This window comes from Oryctolagus cuniculus, chromosome 6, assembly GCF_051225735.1.
Source record: "Oryctolagus cuniculus isolate XC-2025 breed Fujian yellow rabbit chromosome 6, ASM5122573v1, whole genome shotgun sequence".
Classification (NCBI taxonomy): domain Eukaryota; kingdom Metazoa; phylum Chordata; class Mammalia; order Lagomorpha; family Leporidae; genus Oryctolagus; species Oryctolagus cuniculus.
The window spans coordinates 30,819,053-30,839,126 of NC_142872.1; the positions used below are offsets into that span (position 1 = coordinate 30,819,053).

Below are 20,074 nucleotides of genomic sequence, written 5' to 3' on the forward strand. Positions count from 1 at the left end.
AGGGATGGCAGGCAAAGACTGGAGTTGGAGACGTTTTACTTAGTAATTTATTTTTAAAAAATTCTTAGCTTCATCTGCTGGTTCACTCCTGAGATGTCCACAAGAGCCCCCGGGTGTGGCTGGGGCTGGGCGCCAGGAACTCCACACAGGTCTCCCACATGGGTAGCAGGGATCCAGTACTTGAACCATCACCTGCTGCCTCCCAGGGTGGACATTAGCAGGGAGCCAGAGTCAGGACTGGAGCTGAGTGTTGAACGTGGGCACTCTGTTGTGGGATATGAAGTCTAACTGGTGTCTTAACCGCTGGCCAGTGCTGGCCCCGTTTCTAAATTGTCCTTGGGCTGAGGGGAGTGGTCCAGGAGAAGAGGACAGTTGGATGCTGCAGGGTGAGAAGAGGGCCCGCTGGAGGACTGGCTTCAAGGCGGTGAGAGCTGGTGGAGCTGGGGCCTGAGAGAGGCAGACTCAGTGACCTGATTCGTGCTGACTGCGCGCTGGCGGTGAGGGCTCCCTCGGGTCCCCCAGCGCGACTTTCTCATAACTCTGCAGCCTGCCATGGGATGGCTTACTGGAAACAGATGTGTGCATCGCCAGCATCTCACCGTGGGTGGATTTTGGTTCCCAGAGCAAGGTTAGTGCCTCAGTGGGCCCACAGTGTGTGATCACTGCTCTCGGGAGAGCCAGCCAGCTGGTAGCTCTGCATGTGACCCTGCCCCAGCTGTCCAGGCGCCATTATGGGGTGGGGGAGAGCAGGACTGTCGGCCTTCATGGAGTTGATATCTAGTGGGAAGCAAAACGCGTTCCAGGCACTAAGTGGTTCTGAGCCAGCCGCAGGGCGAGGGAGGGAATCGGGGTTTGCTGTCTACACTGGAGGATGGGGAAGCACCGGAGCAGAGAGCTGAGCAGTGAGAGTGACAGCCATGGGGGCATGAGCGGCCCAGGCCCCACATCCCTTTCTACCTTTTTTTTTTTTTTTTTTTTTTTTTAAGATTTCTTTGAAAAAATTAAAGAGGTAGAGTCAGATAGTGGACTTCCATCCACTGGTTCACTCCCCGATTGGCCACACAGGTGCAGGGGCCCAAGAACTTGGGCCATGTTCTGCTTTTTTCCCAGGCCATGGCAGGGAGCTGGATCGGAAGTGGAGGAGCCAGGACTGGAATTGGCACTCATATGGGATGCCGGCACTGCAGATGGCGGCTTTACCCACTGCGCCATAATGACGGCCCCGTTTCTACTTTATATACAGATGTACTAGAGGGAAGGCGACCTCAGCTTGTGTCAGCACTGCTACTTGTTATTTAAACAAATTCCCTCCATTTCCTACAACTCCGTGTACACTTCAAATACTGCCTTTCTCTTTAGAGAATCAGACTTGTTCTCCACACCTCCAGCTGGCCCCAGTCTGCTGTATTTCACTTTCCTTTTTCATCAGATGATTACAACCTGAGCAGTGGGGACCATTTCACTGGCTGGTTTGCCCTCACAACACTGACTCAAAACATTTTGTAAAGTGCCTTTATTTTCTGGCAACAAGCTAACCATGGCCCACCATGGTTCCTTTTTGAGGAGCCCTGAGGAGGAGACCCAGGTGACCCGGGGTCTGTGCACCACTTGGTCAGCCTGGCACTTGTAGAGGCCGGCACCACTAGGGAAGCTGACCTGAGACCTCAAGGTCCCGGGTTCATACAAACATCTCGTCTGTCTTCATGTTTTTTTGTTTTGTTTTGTTTTTGTTTTTTTAAATATAATGTACCTACTGAATGTTTAAACACTTCTCAACTGCATGAACTGGTACATCCACATGGCATACTGCTCAGCAATGAAAAGGAGTGGTCCACTGGCACCTGTTAGATGGATGGCCCTTAAAGACTGTCCTGCTTAAGAAGTTGGACACACAAGACAACATGTTCTGTGACTCCCTTTATGTCAGCAAAAAAAGGGAAATCTAGATACCAGGCAGAGCCGTGGCAGCCTGGGAGCACGGGGAGCATCTCAGTGTTAAATGGCTTGTGGCGAGGAACTGCACGACTTTTTTTTTTTTTTTTTTTGACAGGCAGAGTGGACAGTGAGAGAGAGAGAGACAGAGAGAAAGGTCTTCCTTTTTCCGTTGGTTCACCCTCCAATGGCCACCGTGGTCGGCACATCGCGCTGATCTGAAGCCAGGAGCCAGGTACTTCTCCTGGTCTCCCATGGGGTGCAGGGCCCAAGCACTTGGGCCATCCTCCACTGCACTCCTGGGCCATAGCAGAGAGCTGGCCTGGAAGGGGGGCAACCGGGACAGAATCTGGTGCCCCTACCAGGACTAGAACCCGGTGTGCCGACGCCGCAGGCGGAGGATTAGCCTAGTGAGCCACGGCGCCGGCTCTTAACTTTAATACACGTCACCAGGCTGATACTTAGCGGGTGAATTTTATCAACATGTAAATTCCATTTCAATAAAGTTAAGAAATCAAACCGTTCTCCCAACTTCCAGCTCCATTGGTTGCACTGACCCAAGGTACTCCATTACATTAACTAAACAACAAGACCAGACTTTTCTATTCCATTCACTGCGTGCCTCATCACAAACTTGCATTATTCTTTTTCACAGCTGTGGCCTTGTCTGGCTCTCAGGTAGAGCCAGAACAGGAGCCTGTACTGCTCATGTGTTTACCCTTTTCCACAAAGGTGCTTCATTTTGATGAACTCTTTGATTTTTGCTCTCATGAGTAAAGAGCTCAGTAGACGGGCGCTGTGCTCAGACCTTCTGACCAGCCCTGTGAGGACCAACTGAAGCTTTGCTCACGGGCTACTTCCAAAATACAGAAACTCTGGAAACAAAATCTCGGAAGATGACCTTTGGAGTTTGTGGGTTGAAATTCACAGATAACACTTTTTAAAGTACTGAATTTAATAGAAAAATATCACAGTGCAAACAAGTCCATTGATTGGTAGCTTAAAACAGAATAACAGCACAATTGAGTATAAAAACTACAGATGAAACGCTGGTACCAGACGCAGCACTGTGCGGGTGAGGCCGAGCCCGGCCATGGAGCTCTCCCAGGAGGAGGGACAGCAGCAGCTTTGAACAGGCACAGAAGCAGGGAGCAGGGGGCAGCGGCCACTCCACGAAGGCTGAGGTGGCGGCCGTGGGCACAGGGCCTCTACTTGCCCAGTTCTCAGCCTCGGACCACAGCGTGCACCCGGGATGGTGAGAAGAGCAGTGGATTTTGGCTGGGAAACAATGCCAGAAGCATTTGGGGTTGGTCTTGGCACCCAGCTCCTCGGGAAGCAAGAGTGTGGTATCCGAGCCGCCTGCCAGCCTGTTGCCTCGGCTCCACGCGCCCCTGAACTCGGGGCCAACTCTGCCGGCCCAGTGGACTGTGTCCTGACTACTGACTGTAGACGGCAGAAACCACAGCGAGGCCTCTGGAGGGAAGCTGGTTTCCACTTTCCCCTTGGGGCCCCGAGGGAGCGGAGTCTGACGTGGCCGGGTCCCTGGGGGTTTTGGGTTTGTCAGCGAAAGCTACCTCCTCAGCCCCTCCTGCCTTAATCGTCCCCTGGGGAGCCCGCCTGGGGCAGGGAAAGCCAGCTGTGAGAGCAGAGACAACACTGGAGAAAAGACGGGTCTGGCCAGGGCTGCCGCTTCCTCACACACCTCTAGGTGCTGTGCGAGCTGGCCGATGGGTCTCAAGTAAGGAGCAGGCGTCTGGGGAGGAGCACCCAGCACTCTACCAAGGGGGAGTGTCGGTGCCGGGCAGCCTGCGGTGGCCTCCCGCTGGAGAGCCGGGGCAAGTGCTGCCCGTGTGAACAGCGGCTGAGACAGAACCGAAGGAGAGCCCCTGACCTGGCGGGGGCAGGCAGAGTGCCAGCAGTGCCACCTGAGGTTTTTCTTTTCTGGGTAAATTCCATTCTCCCTGTGGCTGGACTGCACGACCAGGCTGCTAGCCCCAAGCCAGGATCACCTCCCCACTTAGATATGAGTAACCAGACTGGATGAAAGGGACAACTGTGTTCTCCTAAAGACAGTTTCCAGAAAGCCCTGTCCCTAGGAGGTACTCGGTAGCAGCTCCCCACCACGCACTAATCGCTGTATGGCTTCTTAGAAGACTGGCTTTTCTCAATTTCTTTCTCCTTGATGCTGTACAAGGGGTCCACCAATTTGTTATGAACAAGCATTAAACCTATAAAAAATTAAGAACAAAAAGCGGTTACTGCTGGTAGAACCCCATGATTCTCCACACTAACATCTGGGTGCTTTCAAATTGTGTTCTGGCATGGGTATCTTTTTTCTGTGTTGTCCACAAATGATAAACACCTCCTCGGAATTAGTGTCAGAGTTCATGGAACTCATGCAAATGCAATCACCAGGGGAGGTGACTACTTAACTCTTAATTTTTATTTAAAGATTTATTTATTATGGAGAGGCAGAGGCAAAGGGGGGTCTTCCATTGCTGGTTCACTCCCTAGATGGCTACAACAGCCAAAGCTGTGCCTATCTGAAGCCAGATCCTCTGGATCTCCCACATGGGTGCAGGGGCCCAAGGACTTAGACCATCTTCTGCTGCTCTCCCAGGCCATAGCAGAGAGCTGGATCAGAAGTGGAGCAGCTGGGACTTGAACCAGTGCCCATATGGGATGTCAGCACTGTAGGCGGTAGCTTTACCTGCTATGTCATAGTGCCAGCCCCAACTGTTAATCTTTTCAACAAAGAACCAATTCCTAATTGACCTGCTTGGTAAATGAGGATTTTTCACATCAATTTGCTTAAAGCTCTGTGGCTCAAGTGCTTGGGTTCCTGCCACCTGTGTAGGAGACCTGGATGGAGTTCCTGGCTCCTGGCTGCTGCCTGGCTCCGCTCTAGCTGTTGGGGGCCTTTGGGGAATGCCTAGGTGCATTTTCAAGCACCAGATTCCGTGGGCTGCCAGTTCTGTGCCTCCCCTAGATGGCAGTCCTGCATGAGGCCCGAGACTTGGCTGCTGTGGGATCGCCATACAGCCCTTGCGTGCAGTTCTGCCTTTTTCTTCCTTAGAGGAAACATCTCCAGAGCTGGACCCTGTGTCACCGACGGAAGAGACGAACGCAGATGGCGAGCAGGGCCCGGTTGTTAGTGAGGGCACGGTTGGCAGTTATAATGGCCAGGGGGCGAACACTAGCTCCGCCCCTCACTCCTAGGGCACCCTCAGCTGCCCTCCGGGCCACGCCCTCCCCTGCTCACCTTTGAAGTACTTGACAGTCTTCACCTTCAGCTCCAGGGTGGCGTCCTCGTCACACACAAACACGGTGCGCGGGTGCTGCTGGAAGGCAGACACCGTCCACATGTGGTTCACGCCCTCCTCGATGGCCTTGTACAGCGCAAAGGCCTTGTGTGCGCCTGTGATGAGGATCATCACCTGCGGGCCGGAAAACAGCTGTGACACACGAGCCCCCAAACGGCTGGAAGGCTATGTGTGAGTTTTCAAAGTTTATCTGTTTTTGCTTATTTGAAAGAGCAAGAGCGAGCGAGCGAGCGAGAGCACTTCCATCCACTGGTCCACATCCCAAATGGCCACAGCAGCCAGGGCTGGGGCAGGTGGAAGCCAAGAGGCAGGAGCTCCAGCACTTGAGCCATCATCTGCTGCCTCCCACGCTGGATCAGAAGCCTTGGGATGCCGTCGTCATGTTTAGGAAGGGTGTGTTCAGGGCAGGCGTTGTACGCTGTGGTGAGCACACTGTTTGGCACTTGCATCCCATCTGCAGTGCCTGAGTTTCTGTCCCAGCTCTCTCCTGATCCTGGTGTCCTGCTGATGTGCAGCCTGGAGGGGCAGCAGATGATGGCTCAAGTATTTGGGTCCCAGCCACCCACGTGGCAGACCCAGAGTGAGTTCCTGGATCCTGGTTTTGATCTGACCCAGCCCCAGCTGTTGTGGGCATTTGGGGAGTGAACCAGCAGATGGGCACTCACTCTCTGCCTTCCAAGTAAGAGTTTTTTAAAAAGAGCATATTCAGGTGGTAGCGGCCTAGTTAAAGTGAACAAAGTCTCCAGCCCCACCCCTTGCGCCCTTACCTCTCTGGCATCCATGACGGTGCCCACACCCACTGTCAGAGCCATGGTGGGCACCTTGGCCAGGTCTCCGTCAAAGAACCTGGCATTGGCCAGGATGGTGTCCATGGCCAACGTCTTCACCCGGGTCCTGGACACCAGACTGGAGCCCGGCTCGTTGAAGGCGATGTGTCCATCGGGGCCGATGCCTGTGGGGGAACAGCAGGCAGCCCTCTGAGTCCCCGGGACCCATGGTGTCCAGGATGGAGGTTCTGTCCTTCTCTAACGAGGGTCTGGATAAAAAGGCCCTGGAGATGCTGCCTCCTCACTGCTCCCCCAGGAGCATCCTATGTGAGGCGCATGCGGACACTGCTGGCGTGCTGCCACCCTCAGAGGCCACGTGAGGAGCACTTCACATGGCTCCTGCCTCCCTCCATCATCAGAGAGCAGCGCCGCTCTGTCTCCTGCCTGCGGTTATGGTAGCACTTCCGGGATGGAGCTGCAGCAAATGAACCAATGAACCATGCACAGGAGAGGAACAAGGGCTGCAATGTTTACAGAATCTCAAACAGGACACTCTGACATCCAGGAGAGGGTAGCCAGGCGCGGCACAGGTCAGTCCGGGGAGACCCTACCATGCGTAACTACAGGGTGCAAAGGAAGGACACAGGAGGGGCTGCCCAGGCCGGCAGCAAGGGCACCAGTTGCATAGGAGACACCCACGGCCCCCACCTTCCCCACTGCCCCTTGCCAGGGGGCCTTGACTCAGTCACAGATTCTCGGGTTCAGCTGGCTATCACTAGCAGGCAGGGGCTGTGTGGAATCTTCTGGAATTACATGGGTCCCTGACTTCAAGTGATAAGAGCAACAGAACCTGAGGACTGGGGAGTAGACAGAATCACAGAATCCAAACCAGCCCTCTCAATGTACAGAGAAGGCATCAAAGCACAGAAAGAGGGGGCCCCCCAAATCTCACAGGGCCAGGGAGGGGCCTGGGGCTCCCATCCCCTGCCTCCACAGGGTGACAGATGATGCCACCGGCACTGGCACAGAGAGCATGACCTGTATCTTGTCTGCTCCTCCCCATGCAGTCTGGCCCCTAGCCCGGCCTTGTATGTGTCCTGTTGCTGGTCAAGCTCACCTCCAACGAAGAGCTCAATCCCACCCGCAGCCTTAATCTTCTCCTCAAAGGCGTCGCACTCGGCCTGCAGGTCGGCAGCGTTACCGTCCAGAATGTGGGTGTTCTCGGGGTGAATGTCAATGTGCTTGAAGAAGTTGTTCCACATGAAGGAGTGGTAACTCTCTGGGTGGTCGCGAGGCAGCCCTGGGGGGCCGTGGGACACTTAGGCACGCCCAGTATGAGCCACAGCGTTGCCCCCAGGATGCAGGACATGCAGGTGCTGCCCACTGGGGAGCCCTCAGCACCCCCACACCCAGGACCAGCTGCTGTCGGCAAGGGCCCGCCCACCCAGCAGTCCCCTCACTCTGCTCTTTATAAGACATGCCCACAGCCTGGGAGCTGGGGAATGCGGGCTTCTGGGTAGGACCAGGAAAGCAAGCAAGCACACCCTCACCCTGTGCCTTCCACCCCAGCATTCACCCCCAGTTACATCCTGCTCAGCATGAACCCCAAGCCGTTGGAGAGAATTATCTCAGGGCTCCCAAAGTGGATTTGCTTTTCATCCAAGGAGAAAAATAATGTTTAAAGTAAATGAAGTCCAGGTACTCAGGTTCCTGACACGCATGTAGGAGACCCAGATGGAGGTCCAGGCTCCTGCCTTTGGGCTGGCCCAGCGCTGGCTGCTGTGGGCATTTGGGAAGTGAACCAGCAGATACAAGATCTCTCTCTCTCTCTCTCAATCTGCCTTTCAAGTAAATAAATCAGTCTTAAAAACAAAACCGTTCTGACACACGCTACGACTCAGCACAGTCAGAGAAACAGAGAGTGGAACGGCGGGCTGCAGGGCCGGGAAGGAGCGGTCTGTGCGGGGACCCAGGTTGCCAAGGTGAGCTGTGCAGATGGCTGCCCCGCAGTGTGTGTGTAACCCTCCTACACATGCAGAAGTGCTTCAGGCGGCAAATTCTACTCCACCTGTTGGTCTCCACTTTTTTTTTTTTTTTTTTTTGACAGGTAGAGTTAGAGAGACAGAGAGAAAGATCTTCCTTCCATTGGTTCACTCCCCAAATGGCTGCTACGGCCAGCATTGTGCTGATCTGAAGCCAGGAGCCAGGTGCCTCTTCCTGGTCTCCCATGTGGGTGCAGGCAGGGCCCAAGCACCTGGGCCATCCTCCACTGCCCTCCCAGGCCACAGCAGAGAGCTGGACTGGAAGAGGAGCAACCGGGACTAGAACCCAGCGCCCATATGGGATGCCAGCGCCGCAGGTGGAGGATTAACCAAGTCAGCCACGGTGCCAGCCCCGGTCTCCACATTTTTTTAAACAAAAGAATGCTTAAAGTGAAGCCATTACATAGTACCTGGGGCATGGTGTGGTGACAGAACATCAAGGCACAGCTTCCCAGCAGTGCGACTGGCAGGAGAGGGAGCTAGCGGTGCACCCTGGCGACAGCGTGCAGACACAGGCCCTGGGGGACACTCAGGCCCTGGGGGACACTTGCAGTCATTTGTTCCAGAGACAATGGGCACACTGCTGGGCAGCGGGGAGGAGGAGGTGCTCCTTAATTTATTAGGTACGGACGGGGCACAAGGCTGTCCTACACCTGTGAGCCATGTCTTGTCTACAGAGTCAGCTCTGTGAGCGGCTGCGGAGAGGGGAGTAAACCCAGCCTGGCAGACAGGAACTGATCAGCATCGTGGGCTTCCTGAGATGCCCCCATCCCACCCCAGGGTTGCACCATGCACGCAGGGAGAAGCGCAACCCTCCTGGAGTCACCCAAGAACCTCGAGAGGGCAGACTCACCGACGTACTCGTCCATGTTGAAGGTCTTCACGTACTTAAAGGACAGGTCGCCGTTCTTGTAGTACTCGATGAGCTTCTTATAGCAGCCGAGCGGGGTGCTCCCTGCAAGACAGGCCACAGCCATGAACGCCCCTGCAGGCCCCAGTGCAGGATGCTGGGAAGTGTGCCCCACAGGGAGAACCTTGGAGAGCGGCGAGAACCAAGTCAGAAGGGGAGTCCCAGCCAGCGCTCTGGTCCTGGCTGTGCTGAGTGCCCACAACCACACTTGGTGGCCAGCCCCAGGAAGGCGTGGCAAAGCTCAGCCCGCACGCTCAATCTGGCCTGCGCCTCTATCTGGATAGCTCGTAAGTTAGAGGTGGTCTTTACATTTGAAATAGTTCTTAAGGGTAAAAAGGTTAGTATTTTGTGACAAGAAAGTTACATAAATTCAAACATCGGTGTCCATAAAGAAAGGCTTATTGGTACACAGCCATACGCATTCATTTATGTAATGTCTACAGCCTCGTCTTGCACTACGGCAGCAGAGTTCCGAGCTGCAAGGAAACCATGTGGCCAGGGACGCCCACCACGGTCATGTCTCAGCCACTTGCAGGGACAGTTTGAGGGCCTCAACGCCAACGCATCGGACAAGTAAGGCAACTGATCTTGAGGAGTTGGGGTCACAGTATCTCCAGATAGAGCAAACATGTTACTTTTTTCCAGAACAAAGCAGAACTGTTCATCATTTAGGTCCTTCCTGTGTTTAAGCCTTACAGAAAAGTATTTGAGTGACAGTTTCTCTGTTGTCCCCCGAATGGCACCTAGCTCGTACTCTCCAGATGCAATGAGAAAGTAATTCGTTGCCTCAAAAGAATGTCTAGGGGCACCAGGACTTTTCTGTCAAGGAATCCTGGGTGACACAGCCGACTTCCGGGGTAGATCAGGATCTTCCAGTCTACGAGCCTTCCTGCTCTAAGATCCCACAGGACAAACAGCAGCCAACCTTCCAACCGACCCAAGAAAGAAGCTGGGGGAGGGAGGTGCCTGGCACAGCCCTGGCTCTGCTTCCAATTCCAGCTTCCTGCTGGTGAGCACCCTGGAAGCCGCAAGTGATGGCTCAAGTATTTGGGCCTCAGCCTCTCACGCAGGAGGCCCAGACTGAGTTCCAGGCTCCTGCCCTCTGTCCCGGCCAGCAGTGGCTATTACAGGGCATCTGGGGAGAGAACCAGTGCATGGAGGCCTCCCCCTGCCCCCATCTCTTTGTGTGTGTGTGTGCACACGTGCATCTTCATCTGTCCTGAATTTTAAATAGGACCCTGGCTTCTGTGTTTTGTGGACGGAGGTGGGCGTGGTACCCCTGGCTGAGCGAGCCCACATTCCAGGCCCCTGAAAAACCCCATCCCGGGCACCTGCGCCATCCCGCCACTCACCAGTGGGGAGCCCCAGCGTGAAGTACTTGTCTGGCCCCGGGTTAAACTGGATGATGCGGTTCCTGATGTATTTGGCCGCCCACTCGCTGGCCTGAGAATAGTGGTCCAGGATGATGAGCTTCATCTTGTCCTGCGTGGGGGAGGGGATGACCAGAGCAGTGGGTGGTGAGGGCCGGGGGCAGAGAAAGGGCAGATCCTGGCGGACCGGTCTTCCTCACAGCTGCCACAGCCAGAAGGCCCTTCGCAGAGGAACGAGCGGGCAGGCTGGCGCGGCCACCAGGAGGCGCTCCTGACGGACGGACCCGGCTTCCTGCCCCTGCCCCTGCCCCTGCCGTCGCCAGCTGCGGGGCCTCCTCCCAGGACCCGAGCTCCCTGAAGCTGTCCCTGCGGTGTCACAGCGAGGCCAGCAGTGCCGACGCCACCGCCTTCACCAGGCGTTAAAGCAGGGGGCGCGTGTACCCCACGCAGTTAGCTGCCCCGCTGCCTTTCACCGCTGTCTCCGGGCGAGACTCAGCGCCTCCCTTCCCGCGCCCTGGGGGATGCGCCGCCCCGCAGGCCTCCGCAAAAAGGAGCGGTGAGCCGGGCCTGGGCGGTGCGTCCTCGCCCGCCCGCCAGACCTGCCAGTCCTGGGTCCTCGGTTCCCCCCATAGCCAACGGCCCCGGTCACCTGCTCCCTCAGATCACCTGCTCACTCAGGTAATGTTCACTTTGGCCGTCCGAGTGGACGGCGGTGGCGACAGCGCTTCCCCCTCCCCATCATGGTCCCATCGCCCTGGGGAAGGGGTGAGGGCGGCTCGCCGGCCCGGCCCCCCAGCCGCAAGCCTGGGGCAGCGCCCTGGACCCCCGCCCGTCCGGAGAGGCCCGGCAGCCCCGCTCCCCACTCACGCGGCGGCCTCCCGCGGCGGCTGCAGCTTCGGCGCTGGCGGCCGCGCAGGGCGCGAGTCACGTGGCTCCGAGTCACGCGGCCGAGCGCGCCGGTCCGGCTGACGCAGCGGGGCCGCTGCTCGGGTCGGCCTGTGTCTCCGGCCCCGGGGCGGGGGCCCCCGCCTTCCACAGCCGGACGTTGAGGGCCCGGGTTGTGGGGCCGGAGGAAGCCAGAATTCCCTCGCCGGTCTCCAGTGTCTCTGGACACCGTTTATCTACCTAGACGTGACAACTTCGGTGTTTTAAACAGAATCGGGTTTTCTATGCCTTTTTAAAGATCAAACATTGCAGCAATAAATAACTAGAGGAAAAGGCAGGTTTATCCCACTGCCCACACTTGCTAACAGCTGGGAGCACGTTCTAAATTGGTTTTCTGTGAGAGCGTTCACTCTGGTTTTACAGAAATAAGAACGCACTATACATGCAGTATATACACGCACATACCCAGGGCCAGGGATTGGCCTGCCTTGCTTCACTTAATCTTGACTAAGCCCCAACTAGGAAGATTTGCCACTGGTCTTTTACAGGCTTGGTTAGGGGCTTCAGGGGCTCCTGTGACCACACGTGCAGGATTCCAGAGAGGAGAGGGGTGCTGCACACCTGCGCAGTCTTGAACTCCCTTGAGGTTGTTTTGCAGAGGCTTATCTTGCAATATTGCACCCACATGAGCCCAGACCACCACAAACAAGGAACCGCTGGTGCTGCAGGAAACCGGTTTGAGTCAGATCTTCCCTGCCTCAGCTGAACTTTTCCTCATTGCGACACTCAACCGTCCGCCTAGGGGAGAGTTTGGGGCCATTTTCTGGACATGTAACGTATGAACATGCGTGTTGCTTACATGCATGAGTGGAGGGCTTTTCCTCCTGCTGCGTCTTGGACACGCCCCTAACCCTTGCTATGAAAGCCCTGACCAGCTGCCTCTATGGAAGGCAGTTTCTTTGGGGAACTTAGCCTCCCACTGTTTCTTTTACTTGTTCCAAGTAAACAGAACCTTCCTCTGAGCAGTTCTGCCCGAGGCTGATAATTTGGCAACACCTTGAGTCCAGATGGCCCCGTCCCTAGCCTGGCATCAGGGTGACCGGGAGCCAGCAGCAGCCTGTCCGGGGGCCTCCTGGCTCCTGGGGCACACTGCCCTGCCCTGCTGGCCTGGGACATTTCCCTTGGTGCCTGGTGATCCTGAGTTGCCGACTGAGAGCTCCCCTGTCCCCCTACTGTCCGGCACCTCCTGCAATCAGGGAGTGAGTCACCTGGGATTGCTGCTCTCCTAAGTGTTTTAAGAGTTACCGGAAGTGAGAGCCTGCAGGTTGTCAGGAAAGAATCAGGACTAGAAAGACACAGGTGCTCTGGAATGCTGGCATAACTCAGGTCTGCTCTGGGAAGCTGACGATCACAAAAGGACACAGCAAGAGATCCCGGGGCAGATTTCTGGGTCATTGACCCTGGCTTTCCCCGTCACAGGTGAGGCACCATTTTGGTCAGGCTTGGAGATCTCTACAGGGACCAGGTAAGTTAGACATGATGGGAAGTTTCGTGTTTTAGTTTACCTTATAAGGAAGACTAAGTGGGGTAGACGCACTGTTGGGAAAGGTGGTGGTGCCATTTATGGGCCAAGGAGTATGTGACCCTCACCGAGACCCCCTAGGGAGCTGGAAATGGGGGGGGTACTCAACCTGGTGCTCCCTCCTAAGCCCGAAGGGAAGTACTTCCTGTGCCCCAGAGTGCCCCTGGGGAAGACGGTCCCCAGACCTGCACAGGTCGAGGGAAACAGAGCAGGACCACCAGCAGCCTGCAGCTCTGAGGCTGACCCCTCAGCTGCTAGCGCTGGGAGTGTCCGAGACCCCCAGCCTACCCTGCCCTGATGGCTAGCCCTCCACCTAGGAGCAGCCTGGCCTGAAAGCACACTCAGCACCAGCCGGCAGGGCCTGGCTGTGAGCCTGGGGGAGGTGGGTTCTAGCTGGGGGAGGAGCCTTGATGCCTGTGCTGCTCACCATCTCAGACTGGTGTCAATGCAAGACACATGGAAAAGGCCTGAGGGCCAGCCCTGAGGGCGTCCCGTCACTAACAAGGGAGGTTTTTACCACTTAGAACCCCACCTGGGCAGACATTCAAACCCTAATCATCACCCCGGTGATGGGGCGGGCTGGGCAGCCCCACGCCAGGCTGGTAACCAGCAGTGCCCGCCGGCTGAGGAGTCATTTCCAGTGTCACCCTCAGACTGGGGCCCCAGGATACCAGGCACCCACAGAAGGCAGGGCTTGGCAGCAATGTTGCTGCAAGGATGCAAGAAGTGGAGAGCAGGAATCCAAAGACGATCCCTCTGCCTCACTGAGAGGCTGCGAGTGCCTGTGTGTTTCTTAGGGCCCTGAAACTCTGGGGCCCTAAGAACAGCTGCTGTGTTCTACCATACTTGCCCTAAGACACAGATCCTTTGAAAACCCCCTGCACTTCCTGTGTCTGTCTGAGAGTGCTTAGATCAGACTGATGAAGAGCTAGAAAGGCATGAGGGGTCCCAGGGGGTCTCCCTGCCAGGGCTGCCCACCGAGCAGCACCCTTGGATGGGCCGCCCCTTTCTGACTTCAGAGTCTCCCCTGTGGCGTCAGAACAGCTGCTGTGTATCTCAGAGTGCCCTGGACGGCCAGACAGCTTCAGACGCTGGCTCTTGGTCCTGAGACCAGTGGCTAGAGGCTGCGTTCAAGGCTTTCAGAAACCGAGAAGTGGCCGAGGAGAAGGACTCGAGGACGTGAAGGCGGTGGCTTTGTTGGCCCTTGCTCTGCGGTCTGCTCCACGCAGCCCCGGAGGACCAAAGGAGCTTCCCCGGGTGCGTGCCTCCAGCCGCAGCACGGCGCCAGTGAAGTTAAGGCCTATCCAATGTGCCTACTGCAAGCAGGGGCACACTGCCAAGAGGGGCGCCTGAAACAGCCCCAGGGCAGAGAGCAAGCGAGGGCTGGGGCAAACCTTGGCGGAAGAAGCTTGGCAAGGCAGGTGGCTCCCTGGTTGGCTCCTTATCGTTTAATCCAGATCTCCCCCAGTAAGACTGGGGTTACCCTGGAGCTGGAAGGGGAGAAAGCTGAGTCTTTTTGCTGAACTCTAGAGCCACACATTCTGCGACTGCTGGAAAAGGCTCTCTAAAAGGCAGGTCAGGGAGAGGGGTCGCAAAGAGATTCCTGGAGCCCGTGACCTGTGTAGTGGGTTCAGCGTCCTCGCTCGCTCCCTCGCTCTTAAACATTCCTGAATGTTCTGGCCCGCTCTCAGGAAGGACCTGCCGCTACACTAGGCCAGGGGGCACCTAAGGATCCCAAAACCATCCCAGAAGGCATTTTTAGCTCAGGTCACTGCAGAAGTATGGGGCTGGGGTCAGACGGGATGGGCTGTTAACGCCCAGCCTGTAAAAGTCAATCTAAAGCAGGCTGACCACAGTATCCTCCGCGCCCTGAGCACTAGCTGGAATCTCATTGGGTTTAAATAGACTCCTGGGTCAGCAACTGGCCGGGCCCTGCAGAGCTCCTCGCAGCACCCCATCCTACCTGGTAAGAAAGGAGTGCTGATGGCCGTAGGGGTGCACAGGCCTTGAGAGCTGAGAACACAGCAGTTGCGCACAGCCGTCCCACAGTACCCAACGCCCATACTCTGAGGCCACCTGTTTGGTAATTAGAGTAGCAGGGAAGCTGTGGGACAGCCCGTGTGGGGGCCCCTGCCCTGGTGGCAGGTGTTAAGGACACAGAAGGGCACTGTTGGCTGGCTGGTGACTGGGTGCCATATGAAGCCGTGTTGCTGCCTGCTCTGGACGTCGCCCCGTGTTCCTGTGTGACTCTGAACCTGCCATGCTGCGGCCAGTGTCGTAGGACCCCCTAGCGCAGGCTTTCTCTGGTGTCTCAAGTAGGAGAGATCTCAGAATGAACCAGGAGAAACAGGCTTTGTAGATGGTGGCAGTGTTGTGGTAAGGGGGCGGCAGAAGGCAGGCTATGCCATGTGTCTGTGTTCCGAACTGTCGAAGCTAATTCAGGTGACTGTCCAGGAACATCTAGCACAAAAGGCAGAAAATGAGCCCTGCGGAGGGCGTTTGAGCTGGGACTAGGGGGACTTCCGCAGTCTCTGCTGACGCCAGGTGTGCCGCCTTAGCACGCCGCGCTCCCAGGGCCACTGGAAAGAAGAGTGCCTCCCGAATGCTAACGAGGAGATTAAATACGGAGAGGAAATCCTCAGGCGGCCACACACTGCAGAGGACGCCACAGGGGAGACTCTGAAGTCAGAAAGGGGCGGCCCATCCAAGGGTGCTGCACGGTGGGCAGCCCTGGCAGGGAGACACCCTGGGACCCCTCATGCCTTCCTAGCTCTTCATCAGCCTGATCTAAGCACTCTCAGACAGACGCAGGAAGTGCAGGGGGTTTTCAAAGGATTTGTGTCTTAGGGCAAGGATGGTAGACAAAAACAGACGAGTGTGGGTGCCCTGGCACCTAGGCTGGGCTGTGTTTGAGTATGCCCGTGATCCCGCCTCGTAGGGTAAAGAGATGATCTACAGCTGTCTCCCTAAGGTAGTCAGTACCCAGGGATGAAGAAACTGATGGCTTAAGTAGCCAAACAGAGGCACCTGTTGCCTTAAAGGACTGTGCAGGCTGGGCCTCCCCTACCGTTGTTAGCCAAAGCCGTGCACAGACGGCGGGCACCCAACCAGACAGACTGGCAGCTCGATGGCACAGTTAGGCCTAAAAGGTTCAACAGGGCATTAAAAGCCTGGCAAGAGGAATCCTCCTGTGGTTGGTCCACATGGGATGGGTCAAAGTGCTGTGGCTTTTGTTTCCATGGCAATAACTGGAGTGTCTCAGGCTTCAGGATACGTTGGAGATTCTAGGCTGCCTGGGGACCCCCAGCTAGTTTGGGCAGACTGAAAGAAACAATCAGACCCTAAACAGAAGCTTAGCTAAACATGGCCAAGAGACTCAGGAGTCAGTTCAAGCTCTCACTCATCACCCTCAGGATGTCAGCGCAGCCTCAGAAGGAAAAGTAGGCCTTGGCCTGCGGGAGACCCTTTCCCAGTATGTACCAGCCTGAGGTTGTGTGACCCGCCTGAATTAAAAATCAACAAGAGGTTGAACTTTGACCCAGACAGGGTTTACTAGGGGCTTATCTTGGCTCACAAGGGAGACTCCATGGCAGGAAGAGTTCCTCCGACTGGTCGACTGGCTCCTCCCCGGGAGCTGGAAAGGACTTTTTTTTTTTTTCTTTTGGACAGGCAGAGTTAGTAAGAGACAGACAGAGAGAAAGGTCTTTCTTCCGTTGGTTCACCCCCCAAATGGTTGCTACGGCTGGCGCTGTGCTGATCCAAAGCCAGGAGCCAGGTGCTTCCTCCTGGTCTCCCATGGGGTGCAGGGCCCAAGCACTTGTGCCATCCTCCACTGCCTTCCTGGGCCACAGCAGAGAGCTGGACTGGAAGAGGAACAACTGGGACAGAATCCGGCACCCCAACCAGGACTAGAACCCAGGGTGCCGGTGCCGCAGGAGGAGGATTAGCGCTGGCCTGGACAGGACTTTTGATTGAGTTGGGAAGGTGCAGCAGCTTCATCCGGCTCGTGCCCCGTGTTCTGCACAGGTGCTGTTGTTCCTCTGAGCACCTGAGATGCGGAGAGTGGTGGTGTTGCTCACTAGCGCCCCCAGGAGGCTCCTCTGGGTGTGAGTGAGGGTTGGGAAAGTCTCTGGTGGGGCTGCAGGGGGTCTTCTGTGGCTGTTGCTCCTGATGGGTTTGGAGCTGGGTGGAGCGATTGGTGCTGACCTCTCCTTGTTCCCTAGCCTCCGGGTGGGGGGATAGGGTGGGATGGAGTTTGATACCTGGCTGAGTGTCTAACTCAGTGAGCCAAGTCCTGTCCCTGTTCTGTCGCAATGTGGCTGGTCCCTTGACCTGTCCAGGTGTGGCAGCTGAGAGCCACACAGTGTATACTTGTTATGTGCCTGCTTTCAGCCGATATGCAGTCTGAACCCCCTCACCTCCAGAGGCAAAGCTGCCCCCGAGACAGGGCTGTAAACATGCCATATATGAAAATGATGCTTGAAGAGGAGGGTACTCCTGTTCCCTGTTCTCTGCACCCTGGACACCCTGACACCTGCTGTGAGAGCCCTAGCAAGCATCTCTCAGGGGGTAGTTTCTTCAGGGAACGGCACCTTCCCATCCTCACCTTTACTGGTCCCAAGTAAATACTAAAGCTTATTTCTGAGCAGCTCATGCTGAGACTAATTTGCAACACCCCTTGGGAACACATCCACGACTATCCAGGGCCAAGAGCCATGCTTTAAAAAAATTATTTATTGCCGGCGCCGCGGCTCACTAGGCTAATCCTCCGCCTAGTGGCGCCGGCACACCGGGTTCTAGTCCCGGTTGGGGTGCCGGATTCTGTCCCAGTTGCCCCTCTTCCAGGCCAGCTCTCTGCTGTGGCCAGGGAGTGCAGTGGAGGATGGCCCAAGTGCTTGGGCCCTGCACCCCATGGGAGACCAGGAAAAGCACCTGGCTCCTGGCTCCTGCCATCGATCAGCATGGTGCGCTGGCCGCAGCGCGCCAGCCGTGGCGGCCATTGGAGGGTGAACCAACGGCAAAGGAAGACCTTTCTCTCTGTCTCTCTCTCTCACTGTCCACTCTGCCTGTCAAAAAAAAAAAAATTTATTTATTTATTTATTTACAGTCAGACAAAGGAAGGGCTCTCTTCCCACTGGTTCATTCCCCAAGGGGCTATAATGGCCAGGGCTGGTCCAGGCTGAAGCCAGGAGCCAGGAGCTCCATCCAGGTCTCCCATGTAGGTGGTAGGGTTCCACGTACTGGGGCCATCTTCCGCTGCTTTCTCAGGCACATTAGCAGGGAGCTGGATCAGAAATAGAGCAGCCTGAACTCAAACCCATGCTCTGATAGAGGATGCTGGTGGTTTAACCCACTGAGCCACAACAGGGGCCCCAAGAGCCAGGCATTTTTCCACCAGCCTACACTGCCTCCCGACTGGTTTGATGGCACCTTATTCCAAAACAAAAGCTTCATCTTAAATCTTTTGCATCAACTTTGGAATGTGCAGGACTTCCAAGGGCTTTGGGAACTTCTCATGCTGAGGTTAGGACAAAGAACTTGAGCATCTGGTCACCCATCATAGGGCTTTACCCAGAGGGCAGGGCCTTCCTCCATCAGCAGGTGGCCCACTCTGCAGTTCTCACCGGGGACAGCCCCAGGAGCCCACCCTCAGGCCCCAGCACAGCTTCAGACTAGCCTCATAGGGGTCACCTTCATCTGGTGAGACCCCAGCGAGCCCTGGATGGTGGGGCTGATACCTTTCCTTGTTCCTTAGCCTCAGTGTCGCTGTCATTTTTGTTCATCTGCTTTTAAATTCAGTCAGAAATCTCATGTCAGCAGGAGGGTTGCACCTGTGTCACAGTGAAGTCCTGGTCTCCAAACATCTCAGTGACAGCGGCCTGCCCTGCAGAACCTGCACCCAGATCTTTCCAGGAGCACAGTGCCCTGGGACTGTAACTCAGCCTGCTCCCTGTCTTGGGGAGGCGGGGGCAGGGGGGCCAGCACAGTGTCTCTCTGTCTACTGGAAGCAGACAGCCTGGGGTTAAACTCAGGGCTGGCCAAGCTCTGGTTTTTAAGTAACTCAAGACAATGACTCACCTTTTGCAGGTCTGTTGGCTTATCTGGAATATGGGAATTGAGGAGAAAGTGAGTAACACTGACCTCGTGTGGCTGTTGTATTAAACACTAGCGTACGGTGGCAGGAACACTCCTCATTTCCTTGCACCCTCCTGACAGCCACACACTGAGCTCACCACATGCTCTCCAGCTCTGCCCTCCTGTCCCCTGTGCTCCTCCCACTCCACGCCTGTGTTCACCCTGTTACCCACACCCATCCTTCCAGCCTGCTGTCTTGGAACTGAAGCTGGCAAATGAGAAGAATTGAGTTCCTCCGTGCAGTGGAACACCCTGTGACTACTGGAGGGGAAAGAGGCTCTATACCCTTGCTTTAGGGCAATGACCTGACTCATGCTCAAAAACCCTGCTCATTCTCTGGGGCCAACTGTAACCCTTTCAGGTTTCACGGCTGGGTGAATGGTTGAGTGGGTTTACAAATAAATATCTGTTTCCCCCTGAGGTGAGTAAGCGGAGGCTCTTGGAAGGGTATTTTATGAGTTAGCTATTGCTGCTTAACAGATTACCCCAGGACCAATTGGCTTAAAACAGTAAGAATTACTTATTATTTCTCAAGTAAGGACACCCAGGCAGCCTGTGGAAAATCCCAGGTCGTCCCTGCCCGGCAGCCAGGAGGGTCATCTTAAAGCGGAAGCTCCAGCCCCTGACTTTTGGGAGGACTGAGCCCTGGTCAGTTTCAGGAGGGAAATGTCACCAGCCACCTCAGCCTGAAGGAGAAAACTAGGTTGCCCCTGGATTCCTGGCCCACAGAAGTTGTGATAGAATAACATTTGTGGACTTAAGCTGCTAAGTGCGGAGTGATTTACCACGTACAGCAAATCTCATATGCTAGAAAAATGTCACCAGTGTGGAGGGTGGGGGGCGTTTGAAACCATGCCTGATAAGTGTCAGTTATTAGAGAATTAAACCATATGAAATTGCATTTTTTCCATTTCTCTGGGTCAAATGATTAAGTACCAGCCATTTCATAGGTTTGGGTATCATTATTACTCTTCTCTCACCAGAATTATAGGGGACGTCAAAGGTTCCTGGAAAATAGAATGAAAAGATAAGTTTATTTAAGTGCAGAAAATTTGAAATCCATGCGATAGCGTTTTCATAATACTCATTTTCCGTGAATTTCCTAAAGACCTCTCCTATGTTAAATAA

At 55.6% G+C, this 20,074-nt stretch overlaps 1 protein-coding gene and 1 long non-coding RNA gene across 6 annotated transcripts in view; one reads left to right on the top strand and one right to left on the bottom strand.

The window, feature by feature from the left end:
- Positions 1 to 2,869: 2,869 nt before the first annotated feature.
- On the bottom strand, positions 2,870 to 14,894 carry GNPDA1 (glucosamine-6-phosphate deaminase 1). Of its 4 annotated transcripts, none has more exons than XM_089336006.1 (7): positions 14,775 to 14,894; positions 10,327 to 10,456; positions 8,918 to 9,019; positions 7,140 to 7,322; positions 6,023 to 6,207; positions 5,195 to 5,369; positions 2,870 to 4,160 (listed from the first exon to the last, which is right to left on the bottom strand). In XM_089336006.1, exons 2-7 carry the CDS (start codon positions 10,448 to 10,450, stop codon positions 4,060 to 4,062), a joined length of 870 nt encoding a protein of 289 aa, XP_089192132.1. In that variant the 5' UTR covers positions 10,451 to 10,456; positions 14,775 to 14,894; the 3' UTR covers positions 2,870 to 4,059. The 4 variants fall into 4 exon arrangements, with proteins under 4 accessions (XP_089192132.1, XP_089192130.1, XP_008253376.1 ...); XM_089336004.1 differs by lacking the exon at positions 14,775 to 14,894 and adding an exon at positions 11,695 to 11,830; XM_008255154.5 differs by lacking the exon at positions 14,775 to 14,894 and adding an exon at positions 11,212 to 11,349.
- Positions 12,625 to 20,074, top strand: part of LOC149126086 (uncharacterized) — a 72,984-nt gene continuing 65,534 nt past the window's right edge. Inside the window, exons 1-3 of one of the 2 annotated variants that reach the window (XR_016236221.1) lie at positions 12,625 to 12,754; positions 18,899 to 18,937; positions 19,134 to 19,270. This is a non-coding gene — a long non-coding RNA (uncharacterized LOC149126086). Of the gene's footprint in view, positions 12,755 to 18,898; positions 18,938 to 19,133; positions 19,271 to 20,074 lie in introns of those variants that run through there. The other variant, XR_016236222.1, reaches the window with a different exon arrangement.

What these genes read in the sequence shown, in the direction of transcription:
- GNPDA1 (XM_089336006.1), bottom strand. Translation starts at nt 10,450, where the DNA reads ATGAAGCTCATCATCCTGGACCACTATTCTCAGGCCAGCGAGTGGGCG. An exon ending in CACGCTGGGGCTCCCCACTG is followed by an intron (nt 9,020 to 10,326) that starts GTGAGTGGCGGG and finishes CCTGTCTTGCAG; the next exon opens with GGAGCACCCCGCTCGGCTGC. An exon ending in CAACATGGACGAGTACGTCG is followed by an intron (nt 7,323 to 8,917) that starts GTGAGTCTGCCC and finishes ACGGCCCCCCAG; the next exon opens with GGCTGCCTCGCGACCACCCA.